At 34.5% G+C, this 15,016-nt stretch overlaps 1 protein-coding gene across 1 annotated transcript; it reads left to right on the top strand.

Moving 5' to 3' along the window:
• The first annotated feature begins 549 nt into the window (after nt 1-549).
• On the top strand, nt 550-5,647 carry LOC131012416 (bifunctional sesquiterpene synthase 1-like). The gene is made up of 7 exons (XM_057940368.1): nt 550-700; nt 1,319-1,583; nt 2,132-2,525; nt 3,670-3,888; nt 3,987-4,125; nt 4,214-4,459; nt 5,272-5,647. Exons 1-7 carry the CDS (start codon nt 590-592, stop codon nt 5,563-5,565), a joined length of 1,668 nt encoding a protein of 555 aa, XP_057796351.1. The 5' UTR covers nt 550-589; the 3' UTR covers nt 5,566-5,647.
• The last annotated feature ends 9,369 nt before the right edge of the window (nt 5,648-15,016 follow it).

Raw genomic sequence — 15,016 nt, 5'->3', positions numbered from 1 at the left:
AATATTATAATAAAATACCTTTCTTATAATTAATAGTATTATAAAATTAGAGGGAAAATGAGATGTGCTCTTTTCTTGCCTGTTCATCTCTTCGTAGTAGCGAAGACGCAAACACCCTAATCTGACGATGTTGAATATGTATAACGGAAATTAAAGTAATTAAAAGATTTAATAGATCCATTAAAATTGATCTATTAATTATGAAATATAAAAATTAAAAGGATCTAATAAAACAAAAAAATTGCTCAAACAAGTACCTATCGAAATAAAATATCAAAATTCGATGACCTTTTGATGGGTTTTGCCTAAAAATATTGATTTTCAAAGCGGTCGTTGTTAAATAGTAGTTTGACATTCAATCTTTAAGATGATAAGATCCCTTCATGCCCTGGTCCCTACCTATCCCAATTATGTGATTAGAACCACTAATTATATAGCATTATTAAATATTCATACATAGGAAATTATTCAAAGGAACTAATATTGTAGGTCATTTTTGTCTATAAATAGGAGCGAATCCACAAAATTAAGAAGAGTGTGCAAGCTTAAGACAGAAAGAAATTACACACAAGTTTCATTTCACCAAAAAATGGAGTTGGATAACCACACTGCATCCAACAAATCTTGTCGCCCTCTTGCAAATTTTCATCCAAATATATGGGGAGACCAATTTCTTCACTACACCCCACACCCCAACATGGTACGTCAACGTTTATAAATAATACCCAGAAATCTCTCATTTATCTGCATTTTTGTACCCATTTCATCTATGAAAAATAGTCTTTATTTACTATTATCAATTTCATATATTATCCCATAACATATTATCTTCAATATATCAATTTATTTACATATGCTATCGTATACGGCGACTTCATTTCTCCACTCATAATGCAATTAATTAACTATTTTAATAATGCCCCTAAAATGAGATTCTTAATTTCTGCACTCTTAATTACTATTTTCATTTTTCACATGTTCACAAAAATTACACCCTTTCCATTTTTTTGGAAACTATACCTTTTATATATTACACTAGTTTATTAATTCACACTCATTATTTACAAAATTTCGACTATTTAACACATCAGCTATGTGTTAATCAAAAAAATTGTTTCTTCACTAGTTTAGTAATACGATGACGTCAAAAAATTCAGGTACGTATATACATAACACAAAAATTATTAATTACACCCTCAAATGTCACTAAATTTAGCGACCCGCGTAATAGTTTACAATTTCATGATTAACGATATTTTTAAGAGTCCCATGCAATTCTTCAAGAATCATATGAATGGTAGAACATTTTATTCATCAGGCTGGTGACGAGCAAGTGGTGGAAGAGCTAAAAGAGGAATTGAAAAGAGAACTCAAGGAATTGTCGAGCCACTACATTCCTCTACTGAAGCTGGTAGATGCTATACAGCGACTGGGTATAGAGTATCACTTCGAACAAGAGATTGATGAAGCTCTGCAAAATCTCTCTCAAAATTTCCATGACTATTGCAAACAAAACCCTGATATCTACCCCACTGCCCTAGGGTTCCGCCTTCTCAGACAGCATGGATACAGAGTTTCATGCGGTACGTAAATATATACCCAAGAAATCAGTTGAGAATCCACAAGTAGTGTGAGAATTGAGAATTATATTCGTCTGAATAGTGGCGAACAGGTCATTTCATTCTGACGAACAAGCATTTTGGTATGTGGTTTCGAATCATGGAGGTGACAAAATTTTCAACATACTCCCTCCGTCCCACCATTTCAGTCCCCTCCCACTTTTCACACATATTAAGAAAATGCATTTAATTTTTATATTTTTATCTTTTATACCCTTATTTATTATTTTCACACATCCTTTTCACATTTAAGTGAAGCATTAAATAAGGTTAATTTAGTAAAAACAATATTTTTATATAGTATTAATTAGAAAAGTGGACTATCTTTTTGGGACATCTCAAAATGGAATAAGGGATTAAAATGGTGAGACGGAGGGAGTATTAAATAGATATGTCTGTTCATGCATCAGTTATATTGGTTTGTTCGTAGAATTTATTAATTTTGTTCATCATTCTCAATTTTTACGAAAAATCAAATTCTCACTAGAACCTAACCCTGTATGATTATGCAGAAATATTCGACAAGTTTATGGACAAGGAAGAAGGTGGTTTGAAGGTGGTTACCAGTACTAGCAGCAAGGAGGAAGCAGCTCTGGGGATCCTGGAGCTTCTAGAAGCTTCGTATCTGAGAATCCGAGACGAGCGAGTGTTGGACGAAGCCGTGGTGTGCGCTAGAAGCTATCTGGCATCGGCGTTGCCTAATCTGAGCAAGCCTGCGGCGCAACAAGTTGATTACGCATTGCACGAGCACAGCAACCGCAGAGGATTGAGGAGACTACAATCCAGGCTGTATATATCCATCTATGAGCAGTATCCTTGCCATCATCAACGCTTACTCACACTTGCTAAGCTGGATTTCAACCTGCTGCAGTCCATGCACAAAAAGGAGTTGAGTGAGCTCTATAGGTATGTAACAAATTAACTCTTTTTCTTTCTTAATTCCTTTATTTCTCGAGGATGTCGTAGTCTCGTATGCAACTACTCCCTCCGTCCCTCATATTTATATACATCTTTCCTTTTTTATACGTCCCTCAAATTTATGCATACTTTATTTTTGGACATTACCGTACCCCATACATAATTCTTATTGTAATTTTACCTTTTTTAACTTACACTATTTACCCACAATCTACTTAACAATACCTTCAACTAATGTGAGACTCTTTCTCCACTATCATTACTACAAACAATTTTTTATTAAAATCCGCATCGAAGTCAACCATGCATAATTTTAGAGGACAGAGGGAGTATTATATTTTAAAAATCAGGTGTCACAGGGTCAAACTGAGATAGGTAATTCGATATTTGTTGTTTACTATATTTATTATTAATTAGATTTTATTTTATTAAAAATATTACTTTTACATTAGAGTCAGAGGATTTTTTAGGACAATAACTTATGTTGATTTGGAAATTAGGACAAAAACTTTCGGACTTGTAAAAATAGGACATTAATTTTTTTTAGAGTAAAATAGGAAACTAATTAATAAGCATCGTAAAAATATGACATTTCTCGGCAGATTACACAGGACATTTTTTGGCCAATTATCGGCCGAGAAATGTCCTATTTTTACGACGCTTATTAATTACTGTCCTATTTTTACAAGTCTGAAAGCTTTTGTCCTAATTTTCAAATCAATCTAAGTTAGTGTCCTAAAAAACCATCGAACTCTAATGTATGTACAATTTTATTTTTAAAGTCCTTCTTAGCGGTGTGTTTTGCGCTAATAGGCCACAACACAATAGCGTTGACGGACACTGGCTAATGTACAAAATCGGTTTAACCGGCCATGTCTATCAGCGCTGCAGCGGTGTCTATATATATATATATATATATATATATGCCGCTACAAATAGAACTGATAGAAACCAGTTAAAAACCGATGTCTTGCATATACCTACGACACCCGTCGTTAAAGATCAGAGTTTCTTTTCGGATCCCTACGAAATAGCTAGCTATGAAACCGATTATTGCGCGATAAAAATCAGTTATAAATTGATTTAAATTAGCATTACATTTCGAAGATAAAGATGAAGTAAAAATGCGCAGGTGGTGGAAAGGCTTTGGTCTTTCGACAAATCTAAAGTTTGCAAGAGATCGACTGGTTGAGACCTACTACTGGGTTCTAGCCCTTTGGTTCGAACCAAAATACGCTGTTTCTAGAAATATCTCCACCAAAGTGCAGGCCCTAATATCTATAGTTGACGATGCCTTCGACGCCTACGCAACTTTTGAAGAGCTGCAGATCTTCACTGAAGCAATTGAGAGGTTATAATACATTAATTACTTAATTATTAATCTTGATTGCTGCGCGCATTAATTAAAGTTCATTAATTTGCAGTGATGAATTTGATTTGGATTTGCAGGTGGAGCATTTCAAGTTTAGATCAGCTTCCAGAATACATGAAAATAATTTACAAGGGCCTCTTGGAAGTTGGTGAAGAAATAGAGGAGGAGATGAAGAAACAAGGAAAACCCTATCGCATCGGCTATGCGATTGAAGCAGTATGCGCATGCATATACTTGAATTTTGATAAATTAATCGATAATATTTGTATTAATTTTTTTGAAATTGGGATGGAGATGAGCGCAGATCAAAGTGATGGTTCGAGATTACTTGGTGGAGATCAAATGGAGGGAGGAAAAGTACAAACCTACAAGCGAGGAGTACATGCGAGTTGGAACAGCGAGCTGCGCCTACACATCTCTGATAATCATATCATTCATAGGCATGGATGATGCCACCAAAGAAGCCTTCGATTGGGTGCTTTCTCAACCTCATATCGTCAAATCTACCTTACTTATAAGCAGGCTAAGTAATGATATTGCAGGCCACGAGGTAATAACTAATTAATCTCTACATTTACAAATTACTATGTCTAATAGTGAAATCCATCTAATCTCATTGAAATATCATTTTACTTTATAGATCATAAGTATGAATTCTTTAAAATAAAGTAATATATCTTATTTCAATGGAATAGTATTCGATATATAATTCTTTGAAATAAGCATTGGAAGATAAATAAAATTATAACCAAAAATAGGTAAATTAATTAAGGAACACTGCACGTTTAATTTGTTTTTTAAAAAAGGTTATATATGAACACCCATGCATATCCATTACAGATTCGATTAAAAGTAATTTTGCTACGCATTATCGTCCCAAACTCATATAGTAATACCCACTAGATATTTGACTCTATTTAAAGTAATAAATAAAAAATGCTAAAATAATTGGTTGTCATTTCAATAAAGATCAAAAAATAGAACTTTTTGATTTGAAATAATGCTTATTTAATGTTATGATCTCTTTAGAATTAAAAATAAATAATATCAATAATAAAATATTTAACAATGAAGCAAATTTTATGTAGGCATATCGATAAATGTTTGAACCTGATCATAATGTATACATATACTCATATTTTATCTAAATATTCAAAAATTCATTATTATTAATAAAATACAATAGTCAATTACCAATATACACTTTTTAAAAAAAAATCCATGCCATCTCTATTACTCCATAATTTTTAGGGACGGACGGGAATACTTCACAAATATGAATTGTATATAAGTTTAGTGTTGATAAAGAGTAACCTATTATTCCTAATAAAATAAATCTACAAAAATATGCATTGTTGGCAGTTTGAGAAAGAAAGAGAGCACATACCCTCAATAGTTGAGTGCTACATGGAAGAACACGAAGTATCAAAAGCAGAGGCGGTGAGTGAATTCAAGATTCAGGCAGAGGAAGCATGGAAGGATATAAATGAGGCATTCCTGAGGCCTACTGCAATTCCAGCCCCTCTACTTTATCCTATTCTCAATTTCGCCCGTGTAATTGAGGCTATTTACCACAAGGAAGCTGATTGGTACACACATGTGGGCCCTGAAATGCAGACCTTCATTCGACAACTTTTCATTGACCAACTCTTTTAATTTGTTGTTACCAAAACTAATGTTGTAATCTTGTACTTGTCGAGTCTAAATTTGTAGGGTTTTATAAGTGTGTTATATATATGCAAGTGCACTTGATGTGTTAATTTATAGGGTTTAGTGAGTGTTGGACTTTATGTCGTACCATGTACAAAGTCATCCTAACTACTTTATATATACGTATAAAAGATGAATTATAACGTTAACTTTTTTCCATTGAGATTTCTCTCTTCACTTTTTTTTATTATTATTTTAAAATATCATCAACTTATATTCATAAAGATGGATGTTAAATTCAAGATAATGACAACATTTTTAGTTGATATAAAAGTTATACAAAATGAATTTGAAACAAATAGATTATCGTTTAAATATTGATTTTATATTTTATTATATATCATTTTTTTATTTTTTTATTATAATATTTTAATACAACTAAAAAGATTAAACTTATATTTGTTCATTTTAGAACTCTTAGCTTAAAAATAATTTTTAAAGTGAAATTTATATTAATATAAATTTGTAGATAAATAATTAATTGTGTGTGTGTGTGTATATATATATATCTTAAAGATAAAACTAGTACATTTGCCCGTGCGATGCACGGCGAACATAGTTTTGCATCAAAATTAAACGATGTAGTGTGTGTTGGAATATAAAGGAAAATTTGGCTAAATTTGGAGGATAGAGAATAAGTGTGTAGTGTGTGAGAGGACGTGTGTGTGTGTGTGTGTGTAAGTGATATGAGTGTGAATAAAACAAATTAAAGTGGGAGGATTTGTGAATGTGTGTGGACGTATGTTTTGTAAAAGAAAGTTTTAGCAATAGTAACCACTTTGTTTTTTCTTCACAATCCCAACAATACAAATGCACACATATATATAGTGGCATAGGTCGGTGATATAACTCACCATTTTAGACTAGTTAATTAATTTTAGCTACTAGAATAGTCTAGGACTACTCATTTGCTAGAATAGTCTAGATAATTAATTAAATATCTTAGGTTCTAGATTTATCTACTTATTTCCTATATTCTAGATATTTCTTTACAAAATATTTTACTTACAAATCAAGTTTATATTTCAACACTCCCCCTTAAACTTGATTTGTCATCCCGAGCAAAATTCTGAACTTCACAAAATCCTCGAACTTGAGCGGCTTGGTAAAAATATCGGCAACTTGATCTTGTGATTTCACATACTCCACTTGGACCTCCTTCTTTGCGATGCATTCTCTGATGTAGTGGAAGCGGGTGTCAATATGCTTGCTTCGATTATGAAACACCGGATTCTTTGAGAGCGCGATTGCTGACTTATTATCCACGCAAATCGTTGTTGGCTCCTTTTGTGGCCATCCGAGCTCCATTAATAGGCTTCTGAGCCAAACTGCATGGCAAACACTGGATGTGGCAGCCACATATTCAGCTTCACATGTTGACAGCGTGACTATGGGTTGCTTCTTCGACATCCAGGTGAAAGCAGTGTCTCCCATGAAGAATACGAAACCGCTTGTACTCTTGCGATCGTCATTGTCTCCGGCCCAATCGCTATCACTATAGCCAACAAGCTTATTATCATCAGTACTTGAATAGAATAGGCCGTAGTTGAGCGTACCTTTGAGGTATCGAAGAATTCTCTTTGCCGCCTTAAAATGCGTAGTGGTTGGATTCTCCATATAGCGACTCACGAGTCCTGTCGCATAAAGAATGTCCGGCCTTGTGCAAGTTAAGTACCGTAAACTTCCAACCAAGCTCTTGAACAATGTCGGGTCCACCTTTTCTCCTCCATCATTCTTGGATAATTTTATCCCGCATTCCACTGGCGTGTTGATTGCTTTGCAGTCCTCCATCTTGAACTTCTTGAGAATTTCCTTGGCATATCCTTCTTGTGTGATGAAGATCCCATGTTCGAGTTGCTTGACTTCCACACCGAGATAGTACGCCATCAGCCCAATGTCGGTCATCTCGAACTCCTTTGACATGGCCTTCTTGAACTCCTCAATCATCTTTGGATTATTTCCTGTGAAAATCAAATCATCTACATACAAGCACACAATTAAGACATCTCCTCCATTGGCTTTCACGTAGAGAGCATGCTCGTGAGGGCATTTGGTGAAACCATTCTCCTCCAAGTACTTATCGATCCTGTTATTCCATGTCCTTGGTGCTTGCTTTAGTCCGTATAGGGCCTTCTTTAACTTCAAGACTTTATCTTCTTGCCCTTTCACCTCGTAGCCCATTGGCTGCTTGATATAGACTTCTTTGTCTATATACCCATTCAAGAAGGCTGACTTGACATCCATTTGATAAATCTTCCATCTATTTTGGGCTGCAAGAGAGAGTATTAGTCTAATAGTTTCTAAGCGAGCGACAGGAGCAAATACCTCATCATAATCAATTCCAGCTCTTTGACTATATCCTTTCACGACGAGCCTTGCTTTATATCTTTCCACTTCACCCTTGGAATTCTTCTTAACTTTATACACCCACTTGACTCCAATGGCCTTGTGCCCTTTTGGTAGTGTCACGAGCTCCCATGTATCATTCTTCTTTATGGCTTTGATCTCTTCATCCATCGCGACTCGCCAATTTTCACTATCTGCTGCTTCTTCAAAGCTAACAGGCTCACAATCAGCAAATAGGCAAAATAAGGTAAGATCTTCTAACCTTTCAGTATCCTCATATATCTCGCCCAAACTCCTTGCTCGTGGTGTGGCTCTTTCATTTAAGAAAGATGGTGGCGAGTCTTCAGTGACTGGTACTGGTGAAGCTGGTGGAGTCACTTGCTCTTGTTGGACTTCTCCAACTTGCTCTTCTGCTCTTTGTTCTTCTAACTGTGGGATGTAGGTGAAGTCACCGTTGGAGCTGAAATCCCAGACTCCTTCTTCGTCGAACTCCACGTCTCGACTTATCACTGTTTTCTTGGTATTTGGATTATATAACTTATAGCCTTTAGAGTTAGAGTCGTACCCGATAAAGATGAATGCTTCACTTTTGTCATCGAGCTTCTTCCTTCTCTCATCTGGTACATGCACGTAGGCTTTACTTCCAAATACCTTTAGGTGGGAAATTCCTGGCTTTCTCCCGCTCCAGGCTTCTTGTGAAGTCATTCCCCACACGCTCCTTGTCGGCGATCGGTTGGATAGGTACACCGCGCACGCCACTGCTTCGGCCCAAAACTCTTTAGGCAGATTCTTCGTCTTTAGCATGCTCCTCGCCATCTCCATGATTGTCCTATTTTTTCTTTCCGCCACTCCATTTTGTTGGGGGGATCTCGGAACTGTCAGGGGCCGCCGAATTCCATTAACTTCGCAAAATTCTAGAAACTCCCTTGACGTGAATTCTCCGCCTCGATCGGACCTCAGGGCCTTGATTTGTCGTCCGCTCTCATTCTCGACAACAACTTTAAATTTCTTGAATGCATCAAATACTTCCGACTTCTGCTTCAAGAAATATACCCACGTTTTTCTAGAAAAATCATCAATGAATAGCAGAAAATAATTATTTTTACCCAGGGAGCTTGGATTTATTGGCCCACACACGTCAGCATGAATTAACTCCAGTGGCTTTTGAGCTCTTGAGCTTGACTCCTTTGGAAACGGCTTTCTGAACTGCTTCCCGAGTAGACAACCTTCGCAGAGTTGATCGGGATGTTTGATGGATGGTAGGCCTCTCACCATCTCTTTCTTTGATAGCAACTCCAAGCCGCCAAAATTTAAGTGCCCAAACCGTAGGTGCCATAACCAAGACGGATCTTTATAGCAAGCTTTCAAGCATTTGGCCACATCATTTCTAATATTTAATAGAAACATTCTATTTTTCGACATTGGCACCTTGGCAATAAGATTATTTTTGCCATCTCTTATTGAAAGGTTATAATCTCTCATGTGAATATCATAACCTTTCTCTAAGAGTTGTCCCAAACTCAATATATTATTTTTCATATTGGGCACGTAATAAACGTTGGAAATAAATTCATGATTTCCATTCTTCAAGCGAATTAAAATTTTTCCTTTTCCTTTAACTGGAATTTTAGATTCATCACCAAAGGAGACGTTGCCACTTACCGACTCATCGAGCTCCACAAACATATTCCTTTTCCCGCACATGTGATTGCTAGCACCAGTGTCGAGGTACCACGTGTCATCTTGTCTTCCAGCTTCTCCTTTATATGCCAGAAGCACACTACCAATATCTTGATTTGTACTTTCGGCGTAATTGGCCTTCTCTTCAATCCTTACTTTTTCACTTCTGCACTCGGAAGCATAGTGCCCAAATTTATGACAATTATAACACTTTATCAAAGATTTATCGTACCTCGACTGCGGGTTGCTCCTCCCCCGACCATTTGTAAACTCCTTTCTTTCACTACTGTTGACTAAGCCTCCTCGTCCTCGTCCACGTCCACGACCTCTTCCTCGATCTTGACCTTGACCACGTCCTCTCCCGAATTGTCCATGGCCATTGCTCGGACCTTCTTCTTTCTCTTTCGGGCTTACTTGCAACTTTAAAAGTTGCTCTGAAATCTCTTGCTTCTTCTTTTGCTTCTCCTCATATGCTTGCAACGACCCCAACAAAAGATCGATTGTCATCTCCTCCAAATTTTTAGTTTCTTCGATTGTCACCACAATGTGCTCAAACTTTGGGGTTAGTGAGCGCAATATTTTCTCCATAATTCTTACATCCTCCAATTTTTCACCATTTCTTTTCATTTGATTAGACACCGCCAAGACTCTTGAAAAATAATTCGAAATCGATTCGGACTCTTTCATATGTAAAGACTCAAACTCTCCTCTTAAAGTTTGAAGTCGTACCTTTTTTACTTGCTCCGCTCCTTTGCACGCGTTCTGGAGCTTCTCCCACGCTTCTTTGGCGGTACTTGCATTCGAGATTTTCTCGAAATCATCGTCCCCTAGCGCTTGATAAATGAGACAGAGAGCCTTCTTGTCTCTCTTTCTCGCGTCTCGCAATCTATCCTTTTGTTGTTGGGATAGTGCGGCCTCGTCCTGCGGCTCCTCGTAGCCGTTTTCCACGATCTCCCAAACGTCGTGGGCTCCCAATAGTGCCTTCATCTTGATGCTCCAATTATCGAAGTTGCTCTTGTTGAGCATGGGGACTTGAAACGATTGTAAATTCGCCATACCACAAGTAGAATCTTGTGGCTCTGATACCACTTTGTTGGAATATAAAGGAAAATTTGGCTAAATTTGGAGGATAGAGAATAAGTGTGTAGTGTGTGAGAGGACGTGTGTGTGTGTGTGTGTAAGTGATATGAGTGTGAATAAAACAAATTAAAGTGGGAGGATTTGTGAATGTGTGTGGACGTATGTTTTGTAAAAGAAAGTTTTAGCAATAGTAACCACTTTGTTTTTTCTTCACAATCCCAACAATACAAATGCACACATATATATAGTGGCATAGGTCGGTGATATAACTCACCATTTTAGACTAGTTAATTAATTTTAGCTACTAGAATAGTCTAGGACTACTCATTTGCTAGAATAGTCTAGATAATTAATTAAATATCTTAGGTTCTAGATTTATCTACTTATTTCCTATATTCTAGATATTTCTTTACAAAATATTTTACTTACAAATCAAGTTTATATTTCAACAGTGTGTGTATCGGTTAAGCGATTAGGGATTAATGTCTGAAACCGAAGTTCTTGAGTTCGAGCCCCCTGTGGCGTGGCCTTTAAATTTCTTTATTTAATTATGTTAATTTATCAAAAATAAATAAGTTAAATGATGTATCAAATAAATAAAAAATAAATATTAAATATAGTTAGAATATAAGTAAATGTAAATTATTTTTTCTTCAAAAATAAAATAATCTACATCAATTACTCAGTAAAGATTCTTAATTTTATTTTATAATTTTGAAAAGTATCGTTTTTAATTTTCCATCTATTTGATGGAAAACTTTATTTTCTTCCCTAAAATTATAGAATAAACACATCATTCAAATTAAAAGAAACGAAGAAATAATAAAAAAAAGAGTTTTCACATCGCAATATATATTTTTAAAACATGAGCTAATCATGCATAAAATTATTTTTTCTAAGTTAGCTCATTACCTATGTCATCTTATTAGAAAAGCTTCAATTAATAAATAGGAAAATACTCCCTCCGCCCCATGAAGCGTGACCCATTTCTTTTCGGCACGAGAATTAAGAAATTGGTGTTTTGTGTGTTAAGTGTGGTAGGAGAAAAGTGAAAAGGTGAATTAAGGGTAAATTTTTTGCCATTTTTAGAAACAGGTCAAGCTTCGTGGGACAACCCAAAAAGGAAAGTGGGTCACGCTTCGCGGGACGGAGGGAGTAAATTATATTATTAGAATTTATTAGAATACTAATAAAAGAGTTGAATAATTATTTGATACCAAATCAAAGATCTTGCATTTATCTTTAATTTAAGATATATATAGAATATTTTTTATTAATAAAATTTGATTTTTTAAAAAATCATTAAAATATGGAAAAGAGAATATGAGAGAGAGAGAGAGAGAGTATAAAAAATTGAAGAATGCGTACGATGAAAGAGAGGAGAGAGGTGAGAGAAAATATATGGGATTTGTTGAGTTTTATAAATACCTTTTGATTGATTCTTTAATTACAATTTTGCCACAAACTGTATTTTCATATAATAAATAGATTTCAAATATAATATAAATATATTAAATTTTTAGTATTTTTTGTATGAATTTTTATATTTGTTTATATTAACATATTTGTTATTATTACTTTTATTTAAATTTAAGAGGAAACTTATAAAAAAAATACCACCTTTTAAAAGTGATATGGTATTTAACCCATCTTTAAAAACAACTCTTTTGTATACCAAAATAAATTAAAAGGCTAAAATACCTTTTATGGTCCCCACCATTTTAATTTTTGCGCAACATTACACGTGCCCACGATCATGATCACGATCGTGCCCATCGTGGCCACGATGGTGGACACGATCGTGCCCATCGTGCCCACGATGGTGAACATGATTGTGTCCACCATCATGTCTATGATGGGCACGATCGTGTCCACCATCGTGAACACGATGGTGGACACGATCATGCAGGTATGTATTCTCGAGGTAGGGGTTCTTCCTCATAAGAGGAAGAGGAGGCAGAGGAAAACAATCAGAAATACAGGTTCAATATGGAAAGCAGAAACTTATAGCTCCAGACTTGACAAATGACAAGGAGTATCAAGAATTTCTTGAATATAAGAAACAAAAAGGGGGTAATAATTCAAGCCAAAATTCACAGGGTAATACCCTTACATCTTTTTCCTCTATAGTAGAAATGAAAATGAAGAAATTACTTCTGCCTTTATTATGAATAAAAAACAAGAAGCTATATTTCTTCTTAAAGAAAAAGACATGAAATGGAAAGATGATACGTGGACCTTAATGGAAAGATACATGGAAAATGCATCATATGCATCCCGGGTTTATAAACCAAGATTATATTATGAGAATATACTCATTAATAATGGGTGTGAAATTTCACATTTTTCTAGTGGGCAACCTGAAGTTTATAACTTTAGTAAGATTATTATTAAGAAAATTATACCTTTGGAAGAATGGGGAATATCTCCATAGAGGATTAAAGAGTTTTCTTATCCCTCTAGTAATAGTCCTGTCAAATATAATTATTGGGATTATATTGATGCTTTTGATAAGGTTTTATTATATGAAAACAATAAACGAAAGCATTCTTGGTTTTTAAAAATTTGCTCAGAAGTCTATAAACATGATATTCCAATATGGTTTATTAAATGGTGGCAATATTTTGGTACTTGTGTAAATATTTTGCCAGAAGAGTTTAAAAAAGATTTTGATAAATGGGTGAAAATTTCACCAAAAATTTTAGAGAATGAAGATAAGGATTTTTATATAGAAGGAATATCTTCTTTATACTTCTTTGTTGAATTCTCTATTCCATGGATTTGGAGATGGACTTCAAATTTTGGTTTTAATGAAGAGATAGTCCCTTGTATTAAGAGGATATCTCATTCAAAATTTTGGGATAAAATGATGAGAGAAAATCCTGAAACCAATAATCCACATGGTATTGATACCATGATTAAAATAAAAGAAACAATTTCAGAATATGAGAAACAAGTTAAATTGGGACTCGGAAAAAAATCAACTTCTCCATTTGATTATATTTCAAGAAAGTTAAAAATGCAATCAGAAGTTACGTCAAAGGAGAAAATGATTGAAACTTATATTGAAGAAATGAAAAAACATTTGCTATCAAAATTTGATGATGACGAAGCAATGTCGCAGAAATCTGCAAAGTCTGATACTTCAATGGCTAATGCGAGTCATAATAATTTTCAAGATGCCCAAGATCCTAATGAGGATTCAATGGATCATGTTTTTGGAGATATCAAAGATGTCCTTATTGAAAATTTCAAAAGAGGAGAATCTTCTCCTGCTATGACGAGCAAGTTCAAGAAAGCAATAATATTGCTTGTTGAAGATATGATCGGATAGCCTAGATAAGGTATGATAATACCTTTAGAAAATCTTAATTTTCTAAAGATGTAATGATTTTTGTTTGACTTCTGTAAAATATTAAGCACTAAAAATAGTGCTATAAATAATTGTAATGGGAGAGGAGAAGGCATTCTCTTTCTTCCGCAGTTTTTTCCTTTCTCTTTATTCTCTCCGTTGTAAAATATTTGTACGAGAGTGGTGCATTTTGCAATAAAAGCTTCTATTTTGTAAGTCTTATTATTTATTTATTTTTTGTAATAATTATTATAATAAATAAATAAAAGTCATATAATAAAAACAATAATAATAATTATTATTATTACAAGAAATAAATAAATAATAAGACATACAAAATAGAAGCTTTTTTTGCAAAATGCACCACTCTCGTACAAATATTTTACAACAGAGAGAATAGAGAGAAAGGAAAAAACTGAGGAAGAAAGAGAATGCATTCTCCTCTCCCATAACAATTATTTATAGCACTATTTTTAGTGCTTAATATTTTACAGAAGTCAAACAAAAATCATTACATCTTTAGAAAATTAAGATTTTCTAAAGGTATTATCATACCTTATCTAGACTATCCGATCATATCTTCAAATATATCTTCAACAAGCAATATTGTTGCTTTCTTGAACTTGCTCGTTATATCTTCTGATTAGAAGCAGAAGAAAATTCTCCTCTTTTGAAATTTTTAATAAGGACATCTTTGATAGCTCCAAAAACATGATCCATTGAATTCTCATTAGGATCTTGGGCATCTTGAAAATCATTATGACTCGCATTAACCATTGAAGTATCAGACTTTGCAGATTTCTGCGACATTGCTTCGTCATCATCAAATTTTGATAGCAAATGTTTTTTCATTTCTTCAATATAAGTTTCAATCATTTTCTCATTTGATATAACTTCTCTGTCTACCGGTCGACTTCCTCCATTCCTCTTCGAAAATCT

The sequence above is a fragment of the Salvia miltiorrhiza genome, chromosome 2, assembly GCF_028751815.1.
Source record: "Salvia miltiorrhiza cultivar Shanhuang (shh) chromosome 2, IMPLAD_Smil_shh, whole genome shotgun sequence".
NCBI classification, from domain to species: Eukaryota; Viridiplantae; Streptophyta; class Magnoliopsida; order Lamiales; family Lamiaceae; genus Salvia; species Salvia miltiorrhiza.
This window is presented reverse-complemented; position numbering and strand designations above follow the sequence as displayed.

Coding starts and splice junctions, on each gene's coding strand:
- LOC131012416 (XM_057940368.1), top strand. CDS start 590: ATGGAGTTGGATAACCACACTGCATCCAACAAATCTTGTCGCCCTCTT. Junction 1,584..2,131: donor TGGATACAGAGTTTCATGCG/GTACGTAAATAT, acceptor ATGATTATGCAG/AAATATTCGACAAGTTTATG. Junction 2,526..3,669: donor GAGTTGAGTGAGCTCTATAG/GTATGTAACAAA, acceptor AAAAATGCGCAG/GTGGTGGAAAGGCTTTGGTC.